The sequence below is a fragment of the Grampus griseus genome, assembly GCF_964374135.1.
Source record: "Grampus griseus genome assembly, chromosome: 9".
Taxonomy (NCBI): Eukaryota; Metazoa; Chordata; class Mammalia; order Artiodactyla; family Delphinidae; genus Grampus; species Grampus griseus.
Genome location: NC_139003.1, coordinates 12,367,599 through 12,382,662, shown reverse-complemented (window position 1 = coordinate 12,382,662; position 15,064 = coordinate 12,367,599). Strand labels below are relative to the sequence as shown.

Sequence of the window (15,064 nt, the reverse complement as noted above, 5' to 3'; positions counted from 1 at the left end):
CCTTTATTATAAGATTCTGACAGAATACTAGTAATTTACTAGTAAAGATTACATAAAACAAACTCAGTTTTTTAATGCATCTTTTACTTCTACATGTCCTCTCCCCTCTGCCTGAGAGAGTGTGGTGCTAACTGTAGCTTAGACCCTGCTGGACTTTAACAGGTTCAGAATTCACATGCTATTTTATGGACACTTGACTTTTTGTTTTAAGGTATTTTCTGCACACATCAGCAGCATTTTGTACTCACAGCTTGTTTAAGGAAAAATGGAGTTCCTTAGCTTTATCCTTTCTTTCGCCCAGGAACAGTAGAAAATTAATTACTGTTTCCTCATATCAGCTATCTTTATTTATTTTTAAATTTTAATTTTTTTTTTTCAACCATCTTTTTCTTTTTTTCCTGTACCTGGGACCATTAGTCAGCACATTAAGTCTGCTCTCTTGAGTTCCCACATTAAAACTGGTGACGTAGTCCTCACTCCTTTACGCCACATTCCTTAAGCAAAATTGTAAAGTAGATAAAATTTGTCTTTTGGGCAACTTTTAATTTTTTTCCTCAGCAAAGGTACTTTTATGCTCCTTCAAAGTTGTGAGAAGTTAATGCGGATTAGTATTCCTGTTTAAACTGAGTGATGAATCTGTGCTTTGGGAAAGTGACATGGTGAACAAAACTGCTTAATTACCAACCCCAAGCGATTCTGAGTCCAGGGTGCAGGGGCAGAAGAAGAGTGTGTCCTCCAGGATCCCCGCGAGCCGAGGGGCTCTTCTGCAGACTCCCACTGGAGATTGCTTGAGAGGCTCTGAGGCTGGGCAGCAGGGCTTTCAGAGTCAGGTGTTCAGTGCAGAGGCCTCAGCGTGCGTGTGATACTGCAGACCTGGGGTCCACAACCAGGCAGGCTGTGGGAGCATAAACTCTGCCCTCCCCCCGCAGGCAGCCCCGTCTCCTGAGAAACTTTCTACTGTTCCGAGCCTAGTCTCAGAGTAGACCTGTGGAATCTGATAGCAGTAACAGACCGTAGGGGTCTTCTAGTCCAAGTTTTGTGTCCTGCATTTCCTTTTTTCATGTTCTTATGGTGTCAGGGAATGTACCTGCAGAAAACTGCCCTGTGACTTTGATTTTGGGATTCTGGGTTAGGTAGAAAGATGAGTATGATACATGGAAGTGTGGGAGCAAAAGTATCAAACAGCATGTGTGGTGTTACTCCCATATTTGAAAAAAAGTAATTGATATAAATATATACTTAGAAGAGTCTGGAAGGAGAAAAATCAAAATGCTCTGATGATCTCTGAGAAGATTATGTATGATTTTCCTTATTTTTTACAATTTTGTAATTTTTTTTTTTTTTTTTTTTAGCATTGAGTATGTATTACCTTTATAAGAAGAAGTAAATAAAGCTCTTTACATTTTTGGGGAAAAAAATCTTTCCATTATTTCCAAGCCAGGCTTGCTCTCCTCATTCATGTTAAGCTAGTACCACTTCATGTGCTAGAGGTGAACAAGATATTCTTTCATGCATTTTTTTCCCGCATTATCTGTATCATAACATCTCATGCTTAAACACTTCATTTCTTTTTTTTTTTTCTTGTATTCTCTTAATAAACGTACACAACCCAGAATGGCTGACTTTAAAGACCAGCCCAGATAAGATCCACTATTTGCTGCGAGGTGCAGTTCTCAGAGTCATCCATTTCTTGAAAATCGGACAGATTGATCAGTCCAAAGACATCTGAAAACACCAAAGACATGGTTCTGTGGCTGTTTTGGGGATTACTTGTCATTGCCAACTGCGTTTCAGTCTAACCTTTGCAGCTCATTTAGGGGAAATTAGTGGTAGTTTCTCATTGTTCCCGAAAGATATCGTGTACTTCTTGAAGGCAGTGTTGTCTTTTACTCAGACTACCCTTTTGCCTTTGTCCAGCTCGGCCGAGCACAGTGACAGTTTAGTACTTTGTAAATGTGTGTTGTTCAGTTGAACTGTTTAGAGAGTGAGACTTTTGGTAGGCACCAACAGCATTGAAGTCCCCTCTCAAAACTACTATACTTGGCCCCTGTGCTAGTCCCACAGTCTGTGATAGGATGATGTGTAGCTTTTTCGGCTGTCAGAGTCATGCATCCACAATACTGAAATTTTTCTTTTTCTCTCTTTACCCTTCATCCATTAGCTCTCTGCCATGCTTTGGACCTTAGGGTCCTATTTGTCCAAATAAGTGTACATCTTGACTTTTTTTAGTTTTTCTGCTGTACCAGTCATTTGGGAAAATGGTGGTCTGTCATAATAGTTCACTTAAGGCTGTGCAGTCAGAAAGCCTGCATTTGAATTTTTCCTTTACTCAAGAGCAGCTGGGTGAACTCTGGTGTGTTTCTTAACTTTCCATGCCTTTGATTTTTGTTGTTTTGTTTTCCTGTGAATAAAACAGGGATAATAGTAGTTGTACTTTTATAGGCCTACTGTGAAGAACACAGTAAGTAATACATGTAACTTACTTAGCACATAGTGACTGAATCAAGTGCTCAATACATGCTGGCTATTGTTACTGCTGTTGCAGTTATTTTAAACAAGGTGTATCTCTCAGTCACCATGCCCATCTCACCAAGTCTCAGGAGATACTTAGGAGAGCATTTTAATTTCAGTTTATTGTACTCGACCTTTTTTTGTTGAGTTATTAATGTCCGTGGATTACTGAGCACGTAATCCACTTTGGTCATTTTTTTTCTTTGGTTTGTTGTTAATCTTCTATGGCTGTTTACTATTAACCTGGGCATCTTTTTTACACTCAGAGGCCACGTGGGCACCTGCTATATGCCACGCAGCCGTACAGCGTGGATGTAGCGGTGAATATAACAGGACTCCTGCACTGAAGGGACTCGCAATGTAGGGTGGTGCGGGTTGAATGGGGGAGGTAAAAGCAGGAGTTGTGTAGGCAAGTGTGATACGATGGGAGAGACACTCTAGTCACGGTAGAAACAGAGTCCAGCGGGGCGCAGAAGAGAATAGTTAGGTTAGTTTTCAACAGAGGAAACGGCACGAACGAAGGTCCAGAAACTTAAAAGTATACAAAGCATTCGAAGATAAAACACAAAAGGTATTTGAGGCTAGATTGTAAAGGGTGTTGAAAGCTTGCAGAGGACTTTGGCAATGGGGACCCATAGAAGGTTTTAAAACAGCGACATCTTATCAGAATTGTGCTTTAGAAAGAACTGTGAAGATAGTTGAAGGGTTAGAAGGAGCAAAGCCTGGCGGTAGTTAGGAAGCTACTGAATAAGCCTGGAAAGGTTGGTAAAGTGGGGATGAGAGGTGACACGAGGGATGTTTAGGATTCACATCGACTCATTCGTCGCGTACCAACTATGTGCCAGATCCTGTGCTAGGCTCTGGGTTGGAGACAACCGAGGACGCATAGCTCCTGTCCAGCACCTAGTGGTGACAGAACAGGTGTTGGTGGTAAGAGAAAAGGCAATCAGAAGATAATTTTTTTTTCTAAATTTTAATACTTTTACTTAACCCAGTGTATACAAAATATTCCAACATGTCAATATCATACACTCCCCTCCCATCCGTCCTCAGTCTTGGCGTCCGGTGTGTGTTACACTTACTCCTGGTCACGCTGTCCGGCCGCAATTTAGAGCTCTGTGGCCTCTAGTGACCCCCCTGCTGGACTGCGTGGGTCTACCCGGGTGCCTGAAAGCATCCCAGAGGCCACTTCGGGGGACTCCAGAAGATACTTTTGAAACTTCTGCTTGGGCAGCTGTGTAGATGATGACGTCTTATTAGAGACTAAGGAACATGGATGTGGCAGCAGATTTGAGAAGAGCGAAGATATTGAGTTTAATTTTGAAAATAGTTTAACTGTAGACTTTCTAGCTTATATTTGGGAGGGTGAAGGTTAACGAGTCTGGCGCTCAGAAGAGATGCTGAGGCAAGAGTGACTTTATTTTTCTTCTGCCAGACACATTGTAAGCAGATTTTTGTGAGATAACTTTCAGATGATGCCAGGATTCCAGCTTCCTGTTGTGGAAAACCATATTGTGGGAAGGATTTCCAGTTGCCTACCTGTTTTACGATGTACATGGGATTTGTTCTAATCAGGAATGGTATGATGACAGACACAGAGACAACTGCCTTTGAACGAAGAGTTTATTACTTAACAGTTCTCAAGAGGAGGGCGTGCAACACACCATGCCAGCACCACACGGAGAGGTACCAGGGTAGGTCAGGAGGCAGAAGGAGCAAGGGAAAAGCGTGGGTCAGAGCTTTTATTGTTGTTTTCATGGGGAAAGAATGGGTGAGACAGGATAGGAGCGCTGAGCAAGTTTAGGATTGGACAGTTTGAATACATTTCAGCAGGCAGTGGGTAATAGGGGTGGTCCCTAGTTGTCAGGTACCTTGCCCTGGGGTGATTTCAGGCAGAGGAGTAGTGTCCTGGACTTCAGGAGCCTGATGAAAGGCCAATGAGGGCTATGAACTCAGGGTTGCTTGGTGTGCATATCAAAGGCATGCTCGTGGGCAAGTCCTTTACTATTTCTGGGAATCAGCTATCGTTTGGGGGTGGAGTGGGGAAAGTCCCTCCCAGGGTCTGCCAGGCCCCAAGATGTCAAAGCATCGTAAAATACAGAAAATTAGAAACGTCATTAAAAAACAAAAACCAAAAAACGTTAATATGATACCCAATATCTATTACTCCTTCTACATTTACAGAACCCATATTTTATTGGGGATGACAGTGTGAACAGCTAAAATATTGTATTTCTATTCTCCTTTGCAGTTAAGGATTGCTAAGGGGCTATAAGCAGAACTTATTTGATGGTGTTTCCAGGGAAGTTCCTTCAGTGAACTAACTCTGTTGGGAGGCTCATCCTGTGTGCTTCTCTAAACCCTCATTTGACTTTTTCTTGTCTGAAATGTGGACTCTGTGGCTGAATCTCCACTAGTGGTCTTGGAGCATGATACTATCTTCAGGATGGAAGACAGAAGAAGTTGGGATCCGTGATGACCATGGAACCACCATACCAGTCCTGGACAGTCTACTTCTGGACTTCTTTTGGAGACACAAATAAATCTCTACCTTGTTTAAGCCACTGATTTGTGCTTTGCAGTTAAACCTAATCCTTACGAATTTACACATTCTTACCTTTATCTCCATATACGTGATCAACTCATTACTCTTGCCTTTCTCTTGGGCGCCTTCCACTGTAAGTAGAAGAAAAATCTCACCTCTGCTCCCACAGTCCTTCGGGCTTTTAACTTATGTCTCATTCTAAATTTGAGGAGGGGATTGGAACAAAGACACACAAAACCTTAGCAATTAGCCTTAAAAAGCATGAATATGAGCACACACTCATCAAATAAATATTAATTTTGCTTGAAGTCCCTAATGAGGACCCTGAGTTAACAGCCCCCTGTTAAATAAAGGAACACTTAAGAACAGAAGTACTGCCCTTATGCTTCTCCTGGCAGTATAGCAGACTAGATAATCTGGAGTGAGGAGATTTCCCACAGGAAAATAACCGGATCCTAAGTATAACATAGTTCTTATTTGCATCATTGGATGTCTTAGTTGGGGCTGCTATAACAAAATACCATAGGCTAGGAGATGTAAACAAGAGGCATTTATTTTCTCACTATTCTGGAGGCTGGAAGCCCCAAGATCAGGGTACCAGCATGGTTTCTTGTGAGGCCTGTGTTCCTGGCTTATAGGTGACCACCATCTCACTGTGTGCTCACATGACTTCTTATTTGTGAGTGTTGGCAGAGAGAGAGAATGAGAGCTCTCTGGTATCTCTTTGGAGGAACTAATCTGTTGTATCAGGGCACAGTTAGGAAGGGAAAGAAAAAGTTTTAAGACAGGAAAGGAAGAAAGTTACAAGGCTGTGATTACATAGAAGATACAAAAGAATCTATGGATGAGTAATTAAGTGTTGCTGGAAATAAGATCAGTATACCAAAGTCAATCGCAAACAACAGCAGAGAAAATGTAGTTTTAAAAAGATGCCGTATACAAGAGCATCAGAAGATGAAAGATGTCTCCAGGTGTGTGGTTCCTATGGAGGACATAAAACTTACTGAAATACATTAAAAGAAGACTTAAACACATTGGTACACCATTTTTATTTATTGGAAGCATCACAATGTAAAGATGTCAACCTTCCCCAAGTTGATGTTTACAGATCAAAAATTCCCAGAAGTGTTTTGGGGCAACTGGACAAGTTGATTCTAAAGATGTATTGTTGAGCAGAGATCTAAGACCAGGCAGCATGTTCCTGAAGAGGAAGAGTGAGATGGGGGGCTTGCTCTGCCAGTTGGCAAGACAGTTTTCCTTTTTGAAAGTAACGTTACAGTGATAAGTATACTATGGATACAGGAATAAACAAATAGAACAGTGGTGTAGAATAGAGAACCCACAAACAGACCATGCATATATGGAAAGTATATATGATGAAAGGGGCATTCTCGATCGCTGGGTAAAGTATAAATTATTCAATAAATGATGCTAGGAAAATTTGTCATCCATAAATCAATAGAAAAAAGTGAAATTGGATCTCTACCTTACACCTTATGCAAAAGTCAATTCTTGGTTATTTAAAGAGTAAAAGGAAAAACGAAAATTTTGGAAGAGATGAATTCCCTGGCGGTCTAGTGGTTAGGACTCGGTGTTTCCACTGCTGGGGGCCTGGGTTTGATCCCTGGTCAGGGAACTAGGATCCTGCAAGTCGTGTGGGGTGGCCTAAATAAATAAACAATAGGAGGTAAAAATTAAGAGGGAACTTTCCCCCTTCTTTAGAAAAAAATTTTTTGGGAAGAAAATATAGGACAATGGCTTTATAATTTGGGGGTGTGGAGTTTTGTTTTTTTTTAAATAACTTGAATTTAGAAAAGAGTGATAAATTTAACTGTTAAAAATAACCTTTTTTTAAACCAAAAATCACCATAAAGAGAGCAAAATGACAAGTCACAAACTGGCAGAGAAGATATTTGAAATAATATAACTGAAATACAATCTGGAACATATAAAGACCTACAAAGCAAAAAGAATATGATCTAGAATATATGAAAACCTATGGAGAAATAAGAAAATGACAGCTTAGTACAAAAATGGTCAAAGACACAGGCATTTCACAGAGAAGGAAATATAATCCATTAATATATTAAACTGTGGTCAACCTCATTAATCCAGGAAATGAAAACCAGAAACTGCAATGAACTTTCAAGACCTCCATGCTAGCGAATTTCAACACATTTGAAAGAACAAAGTGTGAAGGAGGATGTTGTCGACCAATGGAAACTAGTGGGGGGAGTGTGAATTGGCACCTCTTCTTGAGGGAGATTAACTTGCCTTGTTTGAGAAATCATTTTGATATTGTTGAAATTTCACCTAGTTATTCAACCTTTAAGGTATACTCTATAGGAAACTCTTACCCGTGTGGCCCAAGAAACAGGTCCAAAGGTGTTCATAGCAATAATGTACCTAACAGTACAAAACTGCAAACAACCCCAAGGTTCATCCACAGAGAATGGATAAATAAATGCTCACACAGTAGATTATCATAGAGCTGGGTAAATGAATTACAGTTATCCTGTAACAGGAATAGCTTTTATAAACAGAATGTTCCTCTGCTTGCAGAGGGTATTTGTTATAGCATGTTATTTTTATAAATGTTAAAATCAAGTATACAGTATTTTAATGGGTAGATACCTATATGATAGAACTATTCGAAAAGGAATGATAAATACAGAATTCAAGAAGAGTTACCATAGGAAGCTGAGGGATGGAACAAGGGGTAGGACAGAGAAGAAGCACTCGTGTGCCATGGTACCACTGGTGATGTTTTACTTAAGTTGGGTGGTGGGATTATGGGTACTTATTTTGTTTGCTTTATAATTTACCTATATGTTACATGTATTTTTATATGTATTAAATATTACATTAAAAGAATAGCAGTTTTCATAAAAATATCCTAAGTATGGGTAATGTGTAGGGCAGTGACCCAATTAATAGATAACGTTTAAAAAACACTCCTGCATTTTACATTTTTATAGTCACTGTCTTAATCACTGTAACAATTCTGTGATAGGTACTATTATTATGCCTATTTCACAGATGAGCAAATTTAAGTTTAGGAAGATTAGCTTGCCTAAGGTCACATAGCTAATGAGCAGTGACACTCAGATTCAAATCTAGGCCTGATTCCAGAACCCAGGTCCTTAAAGCATTCATTCATATTGACTATCTGGTACCTCCTCTTTATTTCCAACCTGAGGATCAGAAAGATCAAGACACTTGCCTAATGTCACATAATTAGCTTAAAGCATTTCTATGGGAAGGATGCAAGAAACCTAGGTTACTATCTTCTGGGATTTTTTCCATTTTACCATAGTAGCAGATCCCTAATTGATAAAATGTGTTATATAGATAAATGAGGAGTAATGTTAAAGGAAGAGAATGGGACCCAGAGGGTTCTCAATAAAACACCTGTTGGTTTGAGGTGCAGCCCATGGTTTGAGAGTTTATAGGGACCATTAAGAACCAGAGCAGATGATGCAGTGTGATCTAGAAGAGAGGGGATCTAAGATCTTGTCTCTGACATAACATTACTGCTCAAGTCCCCATTTTTTTCTTGTATTTATTGAGGTGTCATCAATAGGTGATCTTTGAGGTCTTTAGTTAAGGCAATGGATTCTGAAGCCAGAGTGCCTGGGTCAGAATCCTCGCTGTACTGATTACTAGCTCTATGAGAATCTCTGAGCCTTAGTTTCCTCCTCCTTAAAAATGGGGACAATAATAGAACTCACCTCATGCATTGAAAATTAAGTGACTTACTCTAGCTACCTTAAAGCAGTGCATAGCCTGTAATTAAGTATTATGTATGTTTATTATTTTCTTGCTTGGATAGTCTGTGGGTATGTTGGTGGATAAATCATCATCTATTTCGGTAGTGCATGGAATTCCCATTTCTTTACCTTGCCTGCCAGGTGAACTCCCATTTATTTTAAAAAACATATGTCAAATGTTATCTCCTCTTTCAAGCCTGTGACTATTCCAGGCAGAATTTGGTCCCTTCTCTGTGCAAACATGTATATTTTGTATCTATCTCTTAGAGCATTGGTCACATCGTTATGTAATTTTTTTGTAGATATGTCTCTCTTGCTTTCTAGTCCATGATTTCCTGTACCTGGTACACTTCCTGTCACATAGTAGATGCTCAAGAAATGTTAGATGAATGAGTGGCAGTACAGAAATAACATTTAATTTCTAGTTCATTTATTTTCCATTATTTTTCCTGAAATCCAACGATATTAGAAAATGAATCTAAAACTTGAGATAAAAGCAAAAATAAAACTTCTGGAAAATTTATTTATTCCATATATATTTATTGAGGTTCTACTGTGTTCCAAGGACTGAGCTTAGGGCCAGATGGTATTCAGTGAGTAAAACACCAAAAGGGTGCATTATTAACAAATTACTCGGAGCAACAGGCACCTAACCATAATTGTCCCGGACAAACTGGGAAATTTGAACACTTCTTATAGGAAATTTATACTGCAAAGATGAAAGTCATCCAAAAATAACCCTAGGAGTTCAATCTAGGTTGCCTGGACAACAGGTTATCTGGAAAAAGATAACCTGTTTATCTTTCTTTCACTTCTGTGGAGCACTTATGTGTTTCACATAAGCTCAATTCCCACAGAATTGATGACTTTCTCCTTCTAACACTGGGAACTAGAACATCTAAGGTCCCCAGGTGTTGGTCAGGTGGCCTTCCTAGACAGCTCCTGTAATAGCTGGCTTCCCAAATCCAGATTTTCTGGCATTAGGCAGACTGTTTATTTTCCTACTGACAAAATTGCTTTCACACTTTTGTTACAAGAAGTGAGACCAATAGAGAGGATGAGGTATCTCCATTGGCATACAGATGTATACTGCTAACCTAACAGTGCCCAGGTCCCTCTGTGCAGTCATAGGAGGGTGAGGAGGAGCCATGCTTCCATTTCTGTTGTGGATATAGAAGTTTTCTCTTACTCCAGTAAAACCTGTTCCTTAACGCAGACCATGTGATATTATAAAATTTATCTTGAATTCTGTTGCATGCAGAAGGAAATTTAGAAGAGATTCTCAGTATACAGTATACTATGAGGAGTTTATATTTTGTGCAGTTGCACTGGGAAGCCAGTGAAGTGTTTTAAGTAGTGGAGTGGAATGATCTAATTTACACTTTAACAGGATCATTCTTGTGGCTGTATGGAGAATGTATTATGGGAGAAAAGATTAGAAGTAGAGAAATGGGTTAGGAGGCCATTGAGCAGTTCATATGAGAGATCATGGTAGCTTGGACCACGGTGGAGGCAATGGAAATGGAAAATCGTCCATGTTAGCCACATACAGAATGGATTTATGCATATATAGTTTGAGGGTGGGCCTTTAGGATCCTGATAAGATGCTCACTTAGACTTATTACTGGCCATTGTGCATTCTCCAGGTCAGGACTTTAAGGGACTTGGAAGGCTGTATACTACTTATCATTTTATATATATTGCTGATCTCTCTGCTGTGTACACTCAGCTCTACTGACTTCCTTCTGTGTTCTTCAGATTACTGAACTTTGATTGGTATAAATGGATATTATCTATGATTTGTCTTGATGTCAGTCCGAGTGTACTCCTGACGTTTATCAACACAATTGTCATGCAGATTAGTATCAGAAGCGGGAATGATGCAAAGACCTGGACCATGATGTCTAAGTCCTTGTGGAGAAAGTGTCAAGAATAATGAAGGAGTGGAAGATGATCTCAGAATGCCTTGTTAGTCTGCTGATCTGTGTTTTGAAGTGTATTCTCTCAGCTCACTCTCTTCAGGGTCTCCCAACTGAAAAATCTCAGCTACGGTCAGGAGGTCCCCTCCTCACAGGTCTCTCTCTCTCTCTCTCTCTCTCTCTCTCTCTCTCTCTCTCTCTCTCTCTCTCAGTGGTATCATGGTATGGTGCCCCACTTTTCCTAGCCCCGAGGTACTGCACTATCTGTTTATGGCTTCCCTGTACTCTGTCCATCATTTTGTAAATAATCCCTTTTTAAAACTCTTCTAGAATTACCCAGTTTATGCAAATTATTTTCTGCCAAGGCCTTCACTTATATACTTACTTTGGTCTTTTACTCATGGACATATATACACTACTAAATGTAAAATAGATAGCTAGTGGGAAGCAGCCGCATAGCACAGGGAGATCAGCTCAGTGCTTTGTGACCACCTAGAGGGGTGGGATAGGGAGGGTGGGAGGGAGGGAGACGCAAGAGGGAGGAGATATGGAAACATGTATATGTATAACTGATTCACTTTGTTATGGGGCAGAAACTAACACACCATTGTAAAGCAATTATACTCCAATAAAGATGTTAAAAAAAAAAAAAGAATGAAGGAAAGCAGGTTCATGATCTCTAAGTAGTTTTTCTAGATGTCTGCAGCCTGGGGTGCCACAATATCACAGCTCTAGTATTGATCCCTCCAACAAACTGCAGGCTTAATAGAGTTGGACTTGGCGTATATGTGGTTATTTGGTTGACCATGGCCAACATACATTTTGGAATCAGCCATTACTAATGCTATGGTATTAGTTATAGTATGATGGTTTTAGTATTTATGTTAAGAGGTGAGAATGGTCATAACTATGGGCTCATAATTCATATCACTGGTACCTGATGGAATAATAGCAGTGATAATGATGATATTCAACAAAAGTCATTTGGGAAATTGAACTCTGGTCACCAGCTAATGTGGTGTACATGGAAACACACTGTCCTGGGAGAGAATCAAAACATGAGAAAGAAAAATGACAGTTAACCCTAAATTGCTCAATAGCAACTTAAGAAGGGTACAAGTTCTAATTTTGGAAGGGGTAAAAATAATAGGGGTAGTAAAAAAGTATGATTGAACTGAAATGGTAAGTGAAATGCATTCTGATATGTTGTATATTCTAAACTTTTTCATCATGGATAATTCTAATACATGGGTAGAGGAATCTTATTAGTGTATTTCTTCTTATGAGGGGAGGTAAAAGGTGTTATAATGACAAAAATCTGCATCTATAGATCTGAGGCCCTGAGAAAAAAACTGAACAGGATCGGTGGTAGGTTGCAGGATCAGCCCTACAACTGGTCTAAGGTTCTGTTACAAGACTCCCAGGGACAGCTGGGAACTGGCCTTATTCTAATTCTGTAGCACAGAGTTAAGGAAGCATTTGGACCAGGTTGTCAAGTTAGCCTGAGAAAGCTGAGGGTAATTAAGGAGGACTGTGTTTATGCCTGAGTGTCTCTACGATGCTCTGTAACCGTACCGTACACCACATAATGCCAAGACTGATGAGGTTCACTAGCTCGGGTGAGTGGCTCCTTGGCATGTATCCCTCAGTCTGTTACTAGATAGTGTTGCTGAACTCTCTGTTTTGTATCTTGATGGCATGGATTTCTTTCTTTACCCTTCAGATCAGTGTTTTCAAACAGTAGTTGTAACAACTCGTTGGTAGGTTGTAAAATCAAGTTTGTGATATACAAGCAGCATTGAAAGAAATAGAATAGGATAGAAAATATCAGAATGCCACACATGTAGAAAGGGAAGTATGGTTTTGTGAAACCTTTGTGTTCCAGTATTATATACATATATTGGGTTGGCCAAAAATTTCGTTTGGGTTTTTCATGACATCTTATGAAAAACCTGAACGAACTTTTTGGCCAATCCAATATTTAGATTGTGACATGTATATATATATACATACATATATATGTTTTATATATATGTAAGACAATATAAAAAGTATTACTATTGGTTATAGTCAAAATCTGTAAGGCAGTGTTTTGGTTGACGGAGTGTCTGTGTGTGTTTTCTGTCAGCCTGAACTATTACTGACATATCAATACAGTGGTCGTCCCTCTGAAAAAATCCATACTTTGAGTAGCTCATATGATACTTCATTATTGTTATCACTAAATATTCAGGTAGTTAAGAATTTCCGATGCTATGGCTCACTAGGGAAGAGCTTGTAGCCCCTTCATGTAAGGCATACTCTAAGAGGCACACTTTTTAATTCTAATCCAGGACCATTGACACTGAACCTTTTCTATTTTATGAATGTAAACCTCCCTCCAGGGTGACTGTAATAGTGCCTTATAGTGGAATTCTGATATTTCGCCCTTTTGTATATGTCCCTGAGTCCTCCCTCCTGAAGAGTAAGACTTCTCACTCTTCTGAGTGATTCTGTGCGACCCTTCTGGTGACACACCTTTCCATTCTGGGTGGCTCAGAACCCTTCTGCCTTTGAAACTGAGTCCAAATCCTGCATCTTCTTTGTGACTCAGATCTCTTCTTTCTCTTTGTGACACTGGACACTACTCTATTTGCATTTTGGCAAAGAGCTTCTGAGTTTAGATCATAGATGGAATATGACAGTCCATGTTGTCTCTGAAGAGGACCTGAAAGAGCAGAGAGGGTTTGCTAAATTGTGCTCCACAACAGACTAAATTGGGCAGAGACAAGAGACAGGTACAGAGAAGCAGCAGGTAGAGATGATTAACAGATTTCAAGTTAGCAAGAGAGTGTTCATCCACAGAAAGAAGGAAGATCAGGTCTGCCTAATAGCTGACATGCTGGGACTCACCGAGTGCGGGTTTCTGGTTCTGACTGCCACTCAGTTCATTCTGGGAATGCCGGGGAATAGTTTCATGGGTTGGTCAATGGTAGCAGCTGGTTCAAGAACAAGAGAACCTCTTTGTCTGACTTCATCATCACTAACCGGGGTCTCTCCAGGATTGTTCTGCTGTGGATTCTCTTTTTTTTTTTTTGCGGTCCGCGGGCCTCTCACTGTTGTGACCTCCCCCGCTGCGGAGCACAGGCTCCGGACGCGCAGACTCAGCGGCCATGGCTCACGGGCCCAGCCGCTCCGCGGCATGTGGGATCTTCCCGGACTGCGGCACGAACCCGTGTCCCCTGCATCGGCAGGTGGACTCTCAACCACTGCGCCACCAGGGAAGCCCTCTGCTGTGGATTCTCTTGATTGATGGTGTTCTCTTCCAAACTCCACGATGAATAATTTGCAATCATGCAGACTAGTGATATTTTCTGGACATTTACAAACCATCTGAGCATTTGGCTTGCCACCTGTCTCAGTGTCTTCTAATGCCTGAAAGTCGCCAGTTTCTCCCATCCTACGTTCCTCTGGCTCAAGTGGAGAGTTTCCAGGTTGGTTGTATGGATGCTGTTGGTACCCTGCTCTTATCATGTAGCAGTGCCGTCTCTCTGATCCATGAATTTAAGATCTAGTCTGTTCTCAGTGGAATTGATGGAACAGGGAATGTGACTGAACCCTTTAGAAAGAAAAGAAATGAATATAAGCTGATCCATTTTCTTGGCACTCTGTGGGACCTCCCTCCCTTAATTGTATCTCTAGCTTCCTACTTTCTGCTCATCCTCTCTCTGGGGAGGCGTATGCGGCAGATGCAGCAAAACTTTACCGGCTCCAGATATCCAAGTACTGAGGCCCAAAAGAGGGCCATCAAAATCATCCTTTCCTTCCTCTTTCTCTTCCTACTTTACTTTCTTTTCTTTGCAATTTTGACATCCAGTTATTTCTACCAGCAACTGAGGTGATTATGATGACTGGAGAAGTAATTACAATGTTATATCCTGCTGGCCGCTCATATATTCTCATTCTGGGAAATAATAAGCTGAAGCAGATGTTCATGGAGACGCTTTGGTGTGAGCCTGGTCATCTGAAGCCTGGATCCAAGGAACCTGTTTTTCCATAGAGCATCTGCGGGCACAGGAGGGAGCCTAGGAGTCCTTAGACCTGGCTCAGGATTACAGGGCTCTTCCTTACCCTCCCTTGGCACCACTTCTGTCACATCAGTAGGAGAGACACTACTGCTTCATTCTGTCCCACTCGGGACACTTCTCGTGGCCTCTCCTTGTATGGTTGTTTTGGAGAGGATAGTCTTTGGAAAGTGTCAGTGTGGTAAAACACTCACTATATAGACATGGAGTTGTATTTTAATAACTATCAGCTCAACATAATGAGCTGATTATTAA

General features: G+C 40.5%; 1 protein-coding gene across 1 annotated transcript; it reads left to right on the top strand.

Moving 5' to 3' along the window:
- Window positions 1-13,623: 13,623 nt before the first annotated feature.
- On the top strand, window positions 13,624-14,784 carry TAS2R3 (taste 2 receptor member 3; the record flags this gene model as incomplete). Its single annotated transcript, XM_082661404.1, is given in 7 exon segments — window positions 13,624-13,699; window positions 13,702-13,802; window positions 14,085-14,153; window positions 14,157-14,235; window positions 14,238-14,296; window positions 14,300-14,606; window positions 14,609-14,784. Coding segments are annotated over 7 exon segments (867 nt in total).
- Window positions 14,785-15,064: the final 280 nt, after the last annotated feature.